The sequence below is a fragment of the Capricornis sumatraensis genome, chromosome 10, assembly GCF_032405125.1.
Source record: "Capricornis sumatraensis isolate serow.1 chromosome 10, serow.2, whole genome shotgun sequence".
NCBI classification, from domain to species: domain Eukaryota; kingdom Metazoa; phylum Chordata; class Mammalia; order Artiodactyla; family Bovidae; genus Capricornis; species Capricornis sumatraensis.
Window position 1 is genome coordinate 6,296,425 of NC_091078.1, and position 18,308 is coordinate 6,314,732.

At 39.3% G+C, this 18,308-nt stretch overlaps 1 protein-coding gene across 2 annotated transcripts in view; it reads right to left on the reverse strand.

Annotated features, from left to right (window-relative positions):
• Positions 1-18,308, reverse strand: part of CCSER2 (coiled-coil serine rich protein 2) — a 154,948-nt gene that overhangs the window by 49,692 nt on the left and 86,948 nt on the right. For both annotated transcript variants that reach the window (XM_068981726.1, XM_068981727.1), the window contains exon 7: positions 3,538-3,621. In XM_068981726.1, the coding sequence (XP_068837827.1) occupies positions 3,538-3,621 (84 nt within the window). The remainder of the gene's footprint in view (positions 1-3,537; positions 3,622-18,308) is intronic.

The window sequence follows — 18,308 nt, forward strand, 5'->3', positions numbered from 1 at the left end:
CATATCAGGAAATGGTTAACCCCAATGGAGTTTTAAAGGTAAGTAAGAAGCTCTAACGACACAAAGTGTGGCAAACTTTTGACTTTAGGTTTAGGGATTCTGTAAGACAATACAGAGATGGGGACAAGGAGAGCATATTTGGAGAATTATAACCACTAATGCTGCACACGAAGGCTACGGTGAACAGTGGGGAGCAATGTGGTTAGTACACTAGGCAAGGGACAGATCACAGAGGGCCTGAACATCAGGCATGCTACAGCCACGGAGTAACGGATAGATCTGCACTGGAGATGGCTTTGACAGCTGTTTGGAGGATATATTTGACAAGGATAACAACAAAACTAGGCTAGGAAAGTGGTTATCAAGATGTTGCAGTACTCCAGGTAAGAGCAGGAGCCTGACCCAAGAGAGTGATACTAGGGAGGAGAAGAAAGAGGAAAAGAGATTTTGGCAGTTCACTGCATGTGAGAGAAGAGCACAGAGGAGCAGTCAAGAGTGACATCTCCATTTCTAGCTTGGATGACACAGTGAACAGAAAGAACAGAATGAAGAAGTATGTCCAAAGAAGAGTATTTTTCAGTTTTAAAAATATTGTTAGAAGTGCACATATCTGTGAGAGATGTGTTTGAACAGTGGGACACTGGAAATGTCCAGTGGATAAGCAGATTACCAAGTAAGAGAGACAGTGATTATATGAATACATATAAAAATCACTGTCTCTCATACTTGGTAATCTCGTCCACAGGACATTTCCAATGTGTCCCACTCACAATGGGAAACCCATGTTGGGGCTTCCCTGGTGGATCAGATGGAAAAGACTGCCTGCAATGAAGACCTGGGTTCAATCCCTGGGTTGGGAAGATCCCCTGGAGAAGGGAATGGCTACCCACTGCAATATTCTTGCCTGGGAAATCCCATGGACAGAGGAGCTTGGCAGGCTACAGTCCCTGAGGTTGCAAAGTGTTGGACACAGCTGAGCGACTAACAACACAACATGTTACATGTGAAATCATGAGAGTAGAAAGTTCAATGAACACTGGACTAAAGATACAAACCTATATTCTAACAAAGAAAAGAATCCAAGAAAGGTGGGCAGGCAGGTGGTGTGGAGGAGAGGGGATGTTAAGGGGTAAGGGAATTCAGAAAGAACTGACACAAAAACCAAGGGATAAAGCTTTTAAGACAAAGGCTGTGCCAAATGTGTATTTTTCCAGGTTTCCACAACTAGAAAGAGAGTCAAGGAAAGGTTTATCTGATCTACTGAATTTAGGATAGGTAAGATACAGACATTTATCAAGTGAGGATGAAGAGGAAGTAAAGGAAGCACACTGACGAGACATGAGAGAGGAGGCAGACAGAGTTTGGTCTTTAACTGCAGCAGAAGACAGTCGAGAACAAGAAAGGGTAGTCTTCCACAGCACAGTGGTCACTATTCCCTGTAACTGGAATAAAGTAAATCAGAGTGACATAGACACAGATAAGCTGGGAGGCAGAAAGGCAAAGAAGATCTTCCGTGATGAACACAAGGCAAACGCAGCAGCTGAGAAGAGGGGCTGAGAAAGGGGATGAGACAAGTGGTCAACGTCTGAAACAGCTCATCAGGGACATGGCAGAGGGAGCTGTGCTCGGATAAGGAGAGACTGGTGACAGGGCAGGTCCAGTAGAGAGTTTAGGCCCTAAAGTTGTAATGGTGTACCATTTGAAATTGAACTGCAAAACCATCCTCAATGAGCAGATTTGGGGATTTGCTGATGAACGTGAAGGACTGTCTAGTGTACTAGAAAGAGCAAGTATGAGCTATTGCACGCATGCGTGCTCAGTTGTGTCTGACTGTGACCCGGGGGCCAGGCTCCTCTGTCTTTGGAATTTTCCAAGCCAGGATACTGTAATGGATTGCAATCTCCTACTCATAGATCTTCCTGATCCAGGGATCGAACCCCCATCTCTTGTATCTCCTACATTGGAAGGCAGATTCTGGACTATTGGCACCACCCGGGAAGCCCAATGAGAAACTGCATCTAACCTCAAAAAGAAGGAAGAAAGAATAGGGATGATCTGCCTGAAAGGAAAGGCACTGAGGACAAGAGAGAAACACACGCTGTGTTTATCTTACAACACTAAACACACGACGAACTTTAAAGGAGGATGGAAAAAGCAAAGACACGAGTTCTGCACCAAAGGCTGGAATTAAATTTCTTCTTTAAAAAGACTTTATTATATGTAAAAAACTTCTCACAAAAAAATTTAGAAAAAAGTCTATTTTTACTTTTAAAGTAGCAATCACAAAACAAACAAACAAACAAAAAACAACAACTGAGACAACCAGAAATCATCTAAATCAATGGCTCTCAAGGAAGTATGTACGTAAATTTTTCAAAAAGAGATGTCCTCTTGCAAACCTATTACTATACTCACAACAGGATGGAAACCTGAAGATGGGAAGAAATTTATATTAAAGAACAGGTAGGTAACACGCTGAAAAGCCAAGATCGGACAACCAGATGTGACTATTATCCAATATTTTTTGATTTTGTGTTTTATACATAAATTTGTTCCCCAAAAGTCACTCCATATCCTATGAGAAAACTGTGCTTCCCTGATGCTTAATATCAAGACTGGTCAGTTGACCTGTTTTGGAAGCAACATATGTTACATTCAACCAATGTATTCTGCCAATGCTACTTTCCCTCAGGTACAAAAAGCATGACCTTCATCCAGAATCCCAGAAAGAAGAAAAAACATGAAGTCTCACTAATCTACAACCAAAATGCAACATAATGAGAAATAATAAGTAAGAAATAAACTTTTGTTAAAAACAAAGAAAAAAGAGAAATAAACTTTTGTTATTGTAAGCCACCAGTATTTTGAGGCTGTTACTACAGACAAGTAGAATACACTGACTAGAATACTTTGAAAACAGAATGGGAAAGGAAACAATAATTTTACCTGGAACTAGGAAAGACAAGAATACTTGTATGTCCTTAAGAAATAAATATGTGATTCATGAAGATACAAAAAGAATTTTCTTCAACTAAAACTAGACCTAAAGATGAGAACTATAAAAAAATATACAAGTACAAAATGCATCTGCATGCTATATCTTTAAACATTAAAAAAATGTCATTTTCAGCTATTGAAGAATATTGTTCTTTAATATTGTGATCATATATATATACATATATATATGAGAAGTACCTATTTACAGTTTTAATTTTTACTGGTAGTCATATTTTAAATTGCTATTCATAATTCTGAAAAAAAAAAGATTTAATTAATTTTTTAAAAAGAATCCTGTACCAATATTAATACTGGGACAGATGACTATCCAACTGATAAAACAACTCAAATTAAAGTACCACAGGGATATCAACTTAACTTAAAAAGTTGGTAAAAGTGAAAGGCAAATCTGACCAAAACCCAAGACAACAAAGTTGCAGGTTTAAATATATTTATTATTAAAAGTGTTATTATTGCTTTATAATTTTAGTAATAAAAAACTTTTTTTTTTTATTCAGCATGACTACCTAGTCATCATACCTTGCATATCTGATCACCATCTTCTGGTTCCGGACTAGATGGCAATGAGAGCTGAACATCATGCAATGAACCACTTCCATCATGCTGTCAGAAAGAAGAAAAGGAAAACGCAAGAGTAATACAATTAACTGCAGGCATTCTGCTCAACCTGAACTCACCCCAGACCAAATGCTAGAGTGGTAATCAATTAAGATTTCAGAAATCTCCTTTTTACCTCCATGCACTGGTAGAAACAAACGCAGAAGAGGAAACAACAGGGTTCAAGAAAGAGTATTTTGTGGAACATTCACTATGTAAGCTGACGGTGAGAAAGCCAGTGAAAGTTTTAGAATGGGAAAAGAAACACAGGACAATTCCTTACAAATCTTAAGATTACTCCACCTATCGAAAAATGTAAAATAAAAGTCAAATTAAATCTGATTTGAATCAGATCTGGTGCTTTGAGTACAAAGGAGTCAGAAACAATAATATTAAATGACTCAAAAAGATCTGACCACAGAAAACATCTGAATAGAAACAGACACATGAGTATACATACTGCATGACTCTATCAAGTTTGAGAAGAGGTAAAATTAATTTATGGTGCTAAAAATCAGAACAGTGGCTGGCTTAGAAGAAAGGGGTTATTGACAGGAAAGTGCATTATAACCCATAAAGATGCTGGAAATGTTTTGTGTCCTCTCTGTATGGCCGTTACATGGGTACATAACAAGTGAAAAGTACAAGCTTTACACTTAAGACTGGTACACCTTTAAGCACTTTACTGGATATACACTATACCTCAATTTTAAAAATTGAAAAAATTAAAGTTTTTGTCCTTAAACCCAATTTTTAAAAAAATAACAGGGTATCATTAAGTCCTACGTCTTGCTGAAATAGTTTAGGAATAATCAGATAAACATGGCATGTCCAATGATTCACAGACAACCTTAAAAAAGATGAACTAAGAATATGCCTGGGATGATGGTGAGGGACCTAGATCCTGACCAAGGCAGTACAACTGCAGCTCAATACCTTATTTGTTCAGATGGTACCTGGCTGCCTTGTGATACCCACTGAATCAACAGCCTTCAACTCCTGGGCATATGTCTGAGAAAAACATGATCTGAAAAGATACATGCACCTCAATGTTCACCGTAGCACTGTTTACAATAGCGAAGACATGTAATCAACCTAAATGTCCACTGACAAGAGAAATGGATAAAAAAGATGTGGTACGCATATACAGTGGAATATTAGCCATTAAAAAGAATGAAATGACGCTATCTGCAGCAATATGGATGGACCTAAAGACTGTCATAATGAGTGATGTAAGTCAGACAGAGAAGGAAAAATGTCATACAACAATCACTTGTATGTGGGATCTAAAGAAAAAGAAAAAAAAAACTTTACAAATGAACTTATCTACAAAACAGAAAGAGATTCACAGACTTAGAGAATGAACTTATGGTTGTCTGTACACACTGCTACATATAAAATGGATAACCAACTATATACAATGGATAACCTACTGCATAGCACATGGAACTCTGGTTATTTGGCAGCCTGGATGGGAGAGGAGTCTGGGGGAGAATGGATACATGTATATGGACGGCTGAGTCCCTCCACTGTTCATCTGAAACTACCACAACAATATTAATCAGCTATACCCCAATACAAAATTTTTTTAAAGTTAAAAAAAAAAAAGCCCAGTCCTATATATAAGTATATACTTGAGAAAAGAGGAACTATAAAACGACTTCTTTTCCAACATCTACAATACCTTCCTGGCCACTGCAAAGTAGGAACCCCAAAGAATAGGAGACAACACAAGCTCACACTGCTTTGCCTTGGACATGGATTTAGTTGTGGGAAGTGTGCAGTAAAACAGAACTTTCACTGTAGAGGAATAAAAAGGCAAGCTCATAGAAATAGAAAATACCAGGATGTCATGAAGAAAGTAACTCTAGAAAACTGTGTATAAATTTCTAGGTTCACCACTCCTGAGCATCACACTTGCTTGGATCTGATCCTAAGCAGCATTTCAAAAACTTTGAGAAATAAACCAAGACCACACTGCCCAGGTCCTAAGCTGGCCACTGGAAGGTGTACACTCAAAACAGACCTGGCAGGCACGGCAAAGGCTTTGGGAACAACTGACAGTACAACCACAAACCAAAGGTGGCTAATCAGAACTTGCCGTGTGGTCCCAACCAAATACTCTATCTGCTTAAAAGGAAAAAATCAACATTCTCCATAAAGTTTAAACAATATTAAGAGTCTCATACTACAGGAGTGATGCTAAAGCTGAAACTCCAGTACTTTGGCCACCTCATGCAAAGAGTTGACTCACTGGAAAAGTCTCTGATGCTGGGAGGGATTGGGGGCAGGAGGAGAAGGGGACGACAGAGGATGAGATGGCTGGATGGCATCACGGACTCGATGGACGTGAGTCTGAGTGAACTCCGGGAGTTGGTGATGGACAGCGAGGCCTGGCGTGCTGCGATCCATGGGGTCGCAAAGAGTCGGACACGACTGAGCGACTGAACTGAACTGAACTGAACACAACAGTCAAGCATCTAAGATATGATCCAAAACTACTCAGTGTACAAAGAAAGAAAGCCTCAAAACACACAGAAAAAGACAATGAACATCAATGACAAGACTAAAAAGTTAAGATTAAGTAACAAAAAAATTAACTATAAGAGATTTTAATAGAGTTATTATAAACATTCTACAAAAGTAAGGGTGAACTCTTAAAGGGAACAGAAAGAGAAAGTCTCAGCAAAGACTTAACACACAAAGTGGAAAATGACAATGTCAGAACTGCAAAGGTTCAATAACCAAAAATTTTTAGTGCACTAGATGCACTAAATACTAGATGCACTAAATACTATGGTACTTAGATGGACTAAATACAGTATCAGCATTTGAGTTACAGATTGAACATAAAGATAGATCAACAGAAATCCAATCTGAACAATAAAGACAAAAAAAGATGGGGGAGGGGCAGAAAACAGAGCTTGGTGCAGGAGTTATAGGACAATAACAAGAGATCTAATGTTTATATCACTGAGGTCATAGAAGGTAGAGCTCACGGCAAAGATTTTTGAAGAGATAATGGATAAATACACTTCATATCTGGTGAAAGACATGAACCTACATATTTGAATAATTCAACTTAAAAGAATAGAAAATAGAATGTGCTCTGTGAACAAAATGGAATATTAACTAGAAAATCAAAACCAGAAAAATAATCTTCAAACACTTAGAAAGTAAGAAGAAACTTCTTTGATCCACAGGTCAAAATAAGCACCAAGGTAAATAAGAAAATATTTTCAGTTGAAAGGAAAATGAAACCACATATCAAAATCTGTGGAATGCAATTAAAGCAGTGCTTAGAGGGAAAATTATTGTACCCGATACTTATATTAAAGCAAAGTTGTCAAATCCATAACTGGAACAAAATAAAGCCAGCACAAACAAAAAGATGAAAATAACAGAGTATGGAAATTAATGAAACTGAAAATCAAGAAACAGAAATCAGTGAAGCCAATTTAAAACATGCAGGAAAAAAAAAAAGAAACCAATGGTGCCAAAGCAGGTTTTTTGATAACTGCAACCATCACCAAAACATGCAAAAGGCATTTATAAAGTGACTGCTTTTAACAACAGCAACAAAAATAATGATAATGTGAAAATCTAGGGTTTTTAACTGATTTCATTAACTCAAATTTTAAATGCTTGCCCAAAAAGTACAATTTTTTCAATATCCATTTATCTCATCATTTACATAACTGATAAAAAACATATATAAAGAACTATTAATAATCAAAAATAAAATAAAAAATCTGTTAGCAAAAAAAAGACACTTCACAAAAGAAGATATACAATTGAAAAATAAGCATAAGAAAAGATGCTAAATGTCATTAGTCATTCAGTTCAGTTGCTCAGTCGTGTCCAACTCTTTGCGACCCCATGAACTGCAGCACGCCAGGCCTCCCTGTCCATCACTGACTCCTGGAGCTTTCTCAAACTCAGGTCCATTGAGTCGGTGATGCCATCCAGCCATCTCATCCTCTGTCGTCCCTGTTTCTTCCTGCCCCCAATCCCTCCCAGCATCAGAGTCTTTCCTAATGAGTCAACTCTTTGCATGAGGTGGCCAAAATACTGGAGTTTCAGCTTTTGCATCAGTCCTTCCAAAGAACAACCAGGACTGATCTCCTTTAGAATAGACTGGTTGGATCTCCTTGCAGTCCAAGGGACTCTCAAGAGTCTTCTCCAACATCACAGTTCAAAAGCATCAATTCTTCAGCACTCAGCTTTCTTCACAGTCCAACTTTCACATCCATACACGACCACTGGAAAAACCATAGCCTTGATTAGACAGACCTTTGTTGGAAAAGTAATGTCTCTGCTTTTGAATATGCTATCTAGGTTGGTCATAACTTTCCTTCCAAGGAGTAAGCGTCTTTTAATTTCATGGCTGCAGTCAACCATCTGCAGTGATTTTGGAGCCCCAAAAAATAAAAGTCTGACACTGTTTCTGCTGTTTCCCCATCTATTCCCCATGAAGTGATGGGATCAGATGCCATGATCTTCGTTTTCTGAATGTTCAGCTTTAAGCCAACTTTTTCACTCTCCTCTTTCACTCTCATCAAGAGGCTTTTTAGTTCCTCTTCACTTTCTGCCATAAGGGTGGTGTCATCTGCATATCTGAGGTGATTGATATTTCTCCCAGCAATTCCAGCTTGTGCTTCATCCAGCCCAGCGTTTCTGCATATAAGTTAAATAAGCAGGGTGGCAATATACAGCCTTGACGTACTCCTTTCCCGATTTGGAACCAGTCTGTTGTTCCATGTCCAGTTCTAACTGTTGCTTCCTGACCTGCATACAGGTTTCTCAAGAGGCAGGTCAGGTGGTCTGGTATTCCCATCTCTTTCAGAATTTTCCACAGTTTTTTGTGATCCACACAGTCAAAGCCTTTGGCATAGTTAATAAAGCAGAAATTGATGTTTTTCTGGAACTCTCTTGCTTTTTCCATGATCCAGCAGATGTGGCAAATGCAAATTAAACCCAGAATGTGATACCAACGCATGACTTAGGAAGGGCTTTTGAAAAATATTGACAATATCAAGTATGGACCAGGATGCAGAACACTTGGAACTCTCATTAATTGTGGTAGGAATACAAAATCAAATAACCACTTTGGAAAACAGCTTGCTGATTTCTCAAGAAGTTCAGTTCAGTTCAGTTCAGTTCAGTCGCTCAGTCGTGTCCGACTCTTTGCGACCCCATGAATCGCAGCATGCCAGGCCTCCCTGTTCATCACCAACTCCCAGAGTTCACCCAGACTCACGGCCATCGAGTCCGTGATGCCATCCAGCCATCTCATCCTCTGTCGTCCCCTTCTCCTCCTGCCCCCAATCCCTCCCAGCATCAGTCTTTTCCAGTGAGTCAACTCTTCGCATGAGGTGGCCAAAGTACTGGAGTTTCAGCTTTAGCATCATTCCTTCCAAAGAAATCCCAGGGCTGATCTCCTTCAGAATGGACTGGTTGGATCTCCTTGCAGCCCAAGGGACTCTCAAGAGTCTTCTCCAACACCACAGTTCAAAAGCATCAATTCTTTGGCACTGAGCCATCTTCACACTCCAACTCTCACATCCATACATGACCACTGGAAAAACCATAGCCTTGACTAGACGGACCTTAATCGGCAAAGTAATGCCTCTGCTTTTGAATATACTATCTAGGTTGGTCATAACTTTTCTTCCAAGGAGTAAGCGTCTTTTAATTTCATGGCTGCAATCACCATCTGCAGTGATTTTGGAGCCCCCCCAAAATAAAGTCTGACACTGTTTCTGCTGTTTCCCCATCTATTTCCCATGGAGTGATGGGACCGGATGCGATGATCTTTGTTTTCTGAATGTTGAGCTTTAAGCCAACTTTTTCGCTCTCCTCTTTCACTTTCATCAAGAGGCTTTTTAGAAGTTAGATAGATACTTATCAACCAGCATTCCCGTTCCCAGGTAAGAAATTAAAACATCCTCACATGAAAATCTGTGCACGAATATTTATAGTGGGTTTATTCATAACTGCCAAAAACTGGAAAAAGACACAAATATCCTTCAACTGCTAAACAGATAAACAGACTATGACATATGTATACAGTATAATACTACTAAGAAGGGCAATGCCAAAGATTCTTCAAACTATCATATAACTCACAGGCTCACTTCACACACACACACTGCTAGGCTTCAACAGTACATAAACCTAGAACTTCCAGATGTACAAGCTGGATTTAGAAAAGGCAGAGGAACCAGAGATCAAATTGCCAACATCTGCTAGATAGTAGAAAAAGCAAGAGAATTCCAGGAAAATAATCTACTTCTGCTTCATTGACTACACTCAAGCCTTTGACTGTGTGGATCACAATAAACCGTGGAAAGTTCTTAAAAAGATGGGACTAGCAGACCACCTTACTTGATTGCTAAGAAATCTGTATGCAGGTCAAGAAGCCGCAGTTAGAACCAGACATGGAACAACAGACTGGTTCAAAATGGGAAAGGAGTACATCAGGCTATATATTGATGCCTTGCTTATTTAACTTATATGCCGAGTATATCATGTGAAACATTGGGCTGGATGAATCACAAGCTGGACTCAAAACTGCCGGGAGAAATATCAATCACCTCAGATATGCAGATGATACCACCCTTATGGCACAAAGTGAAGAGGAACTAAAGAGCCTCTTGATGAAGGTTGAAAGAGGAGTGAAAAAGCTGGCTTAAAACTCAACATTCTAAAAGCTAAGATCATAGCATCCAGTCCCATCACTTCATGGCAAATAGATGGGGAAGAAAATGGAAACAGTGGCAGACTGTATTTTCTCGAGCTCTAACATCACTGCCGACAGTGACTGCAGCCATGAAATTAGAAGCTGCTTGCTCCTTGGAAGAAAAGCTATGACAAGTTGAGACAGTGTCTTAAGAAGCAGAGGTATCACTTTATCAACAAAGGCCCATATAGTCAAAGCTATGATTTCTCCAGTAGTCATGTAAGGATGTGAGAGTTGGACCATAAAGAAGGTTGACTGCCAAAGAATTAACGCTTTCCAACTGTGGTGTTTGGAAGAGAAGACTCTTGAGGGTCCCTTGGACTGCAGATCAAACCAGTCAATCTTAAAGAAAATCAACCCTGAATATTCACTGAATGGTGTTGAAGCTGAAGCTCCAATTCTTTGGCCACTTGATACAAACAAACAGCTGAGTCAGTGAACAAGACTCTGATGCTGGGAAAGATTAAGGGCATGAAGAGTAGGGGGCGACAGACGCTGGAGATAATGGGAGGATAGGGAAGCTTGGTGAGCTGCAATCCACAGGGTCGGAGAGTTGGACACGACCGAGTGACTGAACAACAAATGTAACATCAATTTTGCCTCTTATCTAAAAGGGCTAAAATATATTTACTATATGGCCAAAGGAAAAGTTTTCAAAAGTTTCCAAAGTTTTGCTTTAGGACACAAAGGAAATATCAATACATTCCAAAGAATTTATATCCTATAGACATTATTTTTTACTATTAATGTTTTAAGATTTGTTGTTGTTTAATTGCTAAGTCATGTCTGACTCTTTGCAACCCCATAGACTGTAGCCTGCCAAGCTCCTCTGTCCATGTGATTTCCCAGGCAAGAATACTAGAGTGGGTTGCCATTTCCTTCTCCAAGGGATATTCCCAGCCCAGGGATTGATCCCATTAGCTCCTGCATTGCAGGCGTTTTTTTTGTTTTTTTTTTTTTTACTGCTGAGCCACCAAACTAGAAATTAATTAGAAAAGAAGTCTTGTATACCAAACCTGCATTTTTGAAAATTAAAAAAATTCTTCTAAATAAAATAAATTTATAGCACAGCCCAAGACAAGTGGGATTCATTAATGTTTAAGTTATCGGTATATCGCTAAGAGTTGGACACAACTGAGCGACTGAACAACCACATGTCTCAAAGGCATGTCTCAGAGCCTTCCAATTTTTAACAGGCTAATAATATAGATTCAAGAGATCAAAGAAGGAAAAGGCTATTATTTCCATCAAAGCACAAGAGTTTAAAGATCATGAATATAATCTCCAATTCTATCTATAATAAAACCACATACCCTCCAAATAACTTTGACACTACTTGACTTAGATGAAAAGAATTTAGGCCAAAATTCGGAAACATTTTGAGACAAGTCTTTTTAAGCTTTGGGGGTGGTGGGGGGGAAATCATAAAATGTACAGAAAACATTCTCTTTTTAAAAATCACTGAATAACAACCACGCATGCAATGTCCATGCTTCATCCTACACATACGAGTGCCGTGCTCAGTCAGTTCAGTCATGTCTGACTCTTTGTGACCCCATGGACTATAACCCACCAGGCTCCCCTGTCAACAGGATTTCAGGCAAGAATACTGGCATGGGTTGCCATTTTCTCCTCCAGGGGATCTTCCTGACCCAGGGATCAAATCTGTGTCTCTTATGTCTCCTGAATCGGTAGGCAGGTTCTTTACCACTAGCACCACCTAAGGAGCTAAGTTTATTGACCAGTGTTGGGCACTGTTCTAAGCATTTTGAATACACATATTTAATAAATGCATAGATGCAAAAACATAAAAACTGTAACATACCACTGCACAAAAGTAAACAATTCATAGTTAACTGATTATCCAAGTATTCTGGCTGCTTTACTAAGTGAAGTATTTCAACAGTTTCTGTGGGTTCTAGTTGGGATTTTTTTTTAAGTCTTTATTGACTTTGTTACAATATTGCTTGCACTTTATATTTTGGGTTTTTGGCCATGAGGCATGTGAGATCTTAGTTCCCTAACCAAGAATGGAACCCACGACCCCTGCATTGGAAGGCAAAGTCTTAACCACTAGACCACCAAAGAAGCCCTAGTCAGGATTTTTGAGCTCTGAATGCAATTAACCTTAAGTCAACTAACTCTTAAGTCATTAGTATTTTACTAAAGATTCAAAAAGACCAGTAAACCTTCCCCTGTTCTAAGAGGAACACTTCCACCATCTTCCATTTTTCTTTTTCAACAAAGCATAAAGGTAAACTTTTGTTCTAATATTTAAACTCTTCACATATTAACATGTAGGAAACCCTATAACAAATTCCATCTTACCCAAGTGGGTCTTCCATTAGTTTCCAAAAATTGGGATCTTCCTATCAGTTCCAAAGCAGCTGCAACGGACATGGACACTTGAAATGAACTAACCAAAAGCCTGGCAGCACTGACCAGTCTCTGCTGACAAGCAGCATCAGTGACATCAACAAAGCACCCTTGTGTTTCTGATATGCTACAACACAATCACAAGAGGCACCCTAGGAAAGGGAGTGGAGGAACAGGAGAGATTTTTTCATTTTCTTTTCATAAGTCACTTTTTTAAATAGCAGAGTAAATGGACGAACATTGTATCACATCACACAACCTAGAATGTGCGCTAAGATAAATTTTTGAGTAATACTGTAATTCACCTATGGGATTTAAAATCTAATGATTCAAACTATATTTGGAAAGATTATAAAAATATAATCATGAAGCCTGATTTTCAAAAAGAGTTTAAGAAATGAGTTGATCCTCACAGACGCTTAGGGCAAAGACATTTTCAAAACAAAAATTTTACTGACATTCAAATTGACTAGAACATTGTTATATATGGCTAAAATCTGTAATATTCTAAGCAAACCTTATTTATAAATTTCATCAGTTTAAACTTTTTTTATTAAACCTAAGTGTTTAACTTGTACATATAGATATCTTTTTCTATAGATTTATTTTGCCATTTAAAAACAGTAGTTGTAGATTTCTTCTAAATTTTCTACATTAAAGAAAATATTTAACTCTTCAAACCATCTGAGTTTGCTGGCTTCCCTGGTAGCTCACCTGGTAAAGACTCTGCCTGTAAAGCAAGAGACCCCGGCTCACTTCATGGGTCAGGATGATCCCCTGGAGAAGGGATAGGTTACCCACTCCAGCCTTCTTGGGCTTCCCCGGTAGCTCAGACTATAAAGAATATGCCTACAATGTGGGAGACCTGGGTTCAATCCCTGGGTTAGGAAGATCCCCTGGAGGTGGGCATGGCAACCCACTCCAGTATTCTTGCCTGGAGAATCCCCATGGACAGAGGAGCCTGGTGGGCTTCAGTCCATGGGGTTGCAAAGACTTGGACACAACGGAGCGACTAAGCACAGCACAGTTTCTATACTATTCTACTTTATTAGGAAAAATAGTTACGATGGACAAAATTTATTTCAAAATCTCCTAACCAGCTGTAACACATAGTTTTTAAGAACAATGCACTAGACACAGGACAAGAATTACATCTTCCTTCTTTTTATCTTCATTACCAGCACAATCCTTGAAACTCAACAAGTGCTCAATAAAGTATACTGAATGATGAAATAACAATCAATGGATTCTAAAGAGAACAGAATTAGCTTTTAGGCAGCTACATAAAATTAAAAGCAATGCAAGGGATTAAAAATCCTTGACCTTCACAGTTTTATCATTATTGATGTTGCTACTGTCAGTATTATAACAGCTAACATTAACTGCTTCCTATGCATCAGACACTATGCTTAGCACTTGCCTAAATTTCCTCATGTTTTCTTTACAACAGTCCTGAAACAGGAGCTATTATAATTTCTACTTCTGTTATAAGGAAATCTAGGCATAGGAAGTTTAAGTAATTTAACTTATCCAAGATCACACAACAGACAAGTGGAAAAAAATGTCCTGAATTCAAATTCTAATTTTTGAATACATCTATTATTATTAACTTTCATTATTATTCTAGAAATTTAACATTATCTCAATTAACCCACAACTAAAAACAACTCAAATGTCTATCAACAAGTAAATGGATGAAAATAAAACTGTGGTATACACACACACACACACACACACACACACAATGGAATGTTACCCAACAATAAAAACTAATATACTGAAACTCACAAAACACAGGTAAGTATCAAAATCATTATGGTGAGTGAAAAAAATCCAGCAAGAAAAAAGCACACATTGTATAGTTTAGAGGAAGACAAAACTTTCAGATGAAATTCTAGAAAGGACAAAACCTTAGTAACAGAAAGCAGAGCAATAGCTGCCTGGGCCAGGTTTGAGAGAAGACTGACTACAAAGGGACATAAGAGAATTTTAGCAGCAACAGCAATGTCCTATATCTTGATTGTTGTCGTAGTGGTCACACAGCTGTATATATTCATCAAAACTCAAATTATATACTTAAAATAGGCACAATTCATTTGAATGCAAATTCTACCTTGATAAAGTCAATCATTTTTTTAAAATTTGCTTCTTTTTCCTCCTCACTTTATCTTCCTGAATGAGGCAAAAATAAATAAATAAGTCTCCAACCAAAAAGGACAGCCCAGCACAGGGTTTCAGAATCTAAGGAGGTTGAAAAACAGATCCCTGGCAGTGGCCAGCTTACCAAGGCATGTCAGAGCTTAAAAGACTGAAAAGGGCATACAGAGAGAGGATGGGAGAACAATTTGATACCAGAGTCAAATCTGAATAGAAAGAGAAGGATATATGTGCAGCCTGGTATGGGTTGTAAGTGTAAGCAGGGTGGTGTAGAGTGGGCACACTCCCACAGGAGGGCCTTTAGAGAGCTACAAGAGCTCAAGCAGCATGAAGAGGGCATCTCTGCAGGAAAAGGCCCAGTGTCAGGTGTCAGACCCAAGCAGGGTTAAGAAGGCACCCATGTGCAGGCATCAACTGACATCTGTAGTGTCAAGCCCAAGCAGAGTGAAGTGGCATCCACAGGAAGAGAAGACTGGTGTGGTGTGTTAGAATCCATGAGGCTGACAAGGAGTCAGAGCCCAAGTAGGGTGAGGAAGGTGTACACGGGAGAGTAGCCAGGCACAGAGATACAGAATCTTAGAGAGGTGAGGAGGTCAAGTGTACAAGAGAGGCGGTGAGAAGCTGATTATAGTCAGCTGCTGCTGCTGCTAAGTCACTTCAGTCGTGTCCGACTCTGTGTGACCTCAGAGACGGCAGCCCACCAGGCTACTCGTCCCTGGGATTCTCCAGGCAAGAACACTGGAGTGGGTTGCCATTTTCTTCTCCAATGCATGAAAGTCAAAAGTGAAAGTGAAGTCGCTCAGTCGTGTCTGACTCTTTGCGACCCCATGGACTGCAACCCACCAGGCTCCTCCGTCCATGGGATTTTCCAGGCAAGAGTACTGGAGTGAGGTGCCACTGTCAGCAGAATTGGTTAAAAGAGTAAATATATTATGGTCATCAAAGTGAAAAGAAAACTGAGGAAGTACCACAGTTTGAAGAAATCTACAAAAACATGACAACTTTTAAAAGCAACATGTGATGGTAAACCAGATCTTTCTGTTATAAAGAATACTACATCAAGACAAAGAGATGGGGAAACAGTGGCTGACTTTATTTTTCTGGGCTCCAAAATACTGCAGGTGGTGATTGCAGCCATGAAATTAAAAGACGCTTACTCCTTGGAAGGAAAGTTATGACCAATCTAGACAACATATTAAAAAGCAGAGACATTACTTTGTCAACAAAGGCTATGGTTTTCCAGTGGTCATGTATGCATGTGAGAGTTGGACTATAAAGAAAGCTGAGCGCCGAAGAATTGATGCTTTTGAACTGTGGTGGTGTTGGAGAAGACTCTTGAGAGTCCCTTGGACTGCAAGGAGATCCAACTAGTCCATCCTAAAGGAGATCAGTCCTGGGTGTTCACTGGTAGGACTAATGTTGAAGCTAAAACTCTAATACTTTGGCTACCTGATGCAAAGAGCTGACTCATTTGAAAAGACCCTGATGCTGGGAAAGATTGAAGGTGGGAGAAGAAGGGGACAACAGAGGATGAGATGGTTGTATGGCATCACCGACCAATGGACAGGGGTTTGGGTGGACTCCGGGAGTTAGTGATGGACAGGGAGGCCTGGTGTGCTGCAGTTCATGGGGTCGCAAAGAATCGGACACGACTGAGCGACCGAACTGAACTGAACCCCAAGACAAAGGGCAAAATCTGAACAGGCTCTGAGGATTAAATGGTAGTAATGTGTCAATGTTTCAAATTTCCTGATTTTGAAATGCAGAATAAAGCCACAATTAAACACCACTACAGTCCCACCACATGACAAAAATTAAGAAGTCTGATAATACCAAGTGCTGCTCAGATATAGAACAATGCAAAAAAGCATTTACTATTTGAAAAGAGTGAAACAGACTGAACAATTTGGGGAAATAGCTTCCTATTTCTGGAATATTTCTATGCTCCATGACACAGAAATTTCACTCCTAGTTATTCCAGATGAATTTTCACACATGTATACCAGGAATATTTCATATCATTTGTCGTAGCCAAAAAAAAAAAAAAACCCTGGAAAAAAAACAAAATGGACATCAATAGTAAAATGGAGAAAGAAACTGTTCAGAATTGGAGACTAAAAAAATGAAAATTAATGAAGCAGAACATAAATATCAAAGAACCTTAAATAAAATGCTGAATGGAAGAAGCAATTCACAGAGAAATACTTAAGTATAATTTCATTTACATAAAGCTCTAAGAGACAAAACTAATATATTTATAGGGACACAGACAGTGAAAGTGTTAGTCACTCAGTCATGTCAGACTCTGTGACCCCAAGAACTGTAGCCCGCCAGGTTCCTCTGTCCATAATATTCTCCAGGCCAAGAATACTGGAGTGAGTTGCCATTCCCTTCTCTATGGGATCTTCCCGACCCAGAAAACGAACCTGGGTCTCCTGCACTGCAGGCAGATGCTTTACAATCTGAGCCAACAGAGACGCCCAAAAATTAACAGAAAAAGAAACGAGGGAAGTACTAGATTCTGGAAAGGGAAGATACTACAGTGAAGAATGAACACTTCTTAATGTCTCATCCCTTAACCTGGGTGGTGAGTATAAAACTGTGTCCTGTTATCCATTAAAGGGTACCCTTACGCTGTATACGCTCTTTTTATGTATATTTCATGAACTTGGTTTTCCTGTCATGATGAAAAAGTCTGGGGATAGAGAAGCTTGAGTTTCCTGACTTTCCTGTGGTTCTCTGCCACCACGTGGCAATCATTCAGCAGCTCCTCAACTCGCAGTGCACTCACGCGGGTGCTACTGCTGTGAACAGTCCATCCACCTGGCACTGCACCCATGCGTCCATTCCCCCCCCACACAGAGACAGAGAGAGAGGAACAGAGAGAGCCAGAGACCGACAGACAAGAGAATTGTGTGAGAGACACACTACTGGCTTTATTCTCAACCCTGGAGCTGAGAGGAAACAAACAAAACATTTGTATGGCATACCTGATAGTTCATGAAACACGCAGGCTCATGCCAGGGAGACAGGGTATGAATCATCAGGATCAAATATTTTGTAATCCCAAAGAAAAATATCAAAGAGATACCATCATGTACTTTTCACTACTCCACAGTTTTCATTTCTCACTCCAAGGTCAAAACAGATGCTGAATGTGAAAATATGATAAAAGCAAACAGGGAAAATAATGAACTAAGAGTGAAGAAAATGGATGAGCAAAACCACTCATGCTCATGTGGGTTAGAAATATGAGAATTAACTGGAAGTCTGCATAAGGCAAGAATAGATTCCCAGTCTTCTACCTCTATTCCAAGAAGAAAAAAAAGTAGTTTCTTCTCTGGAGAAATAGTAACAACCTGAGAAGGAAAAACACTCTACTTAGTTAAGTACTGAGGGTCCACTAATATTCATGTCA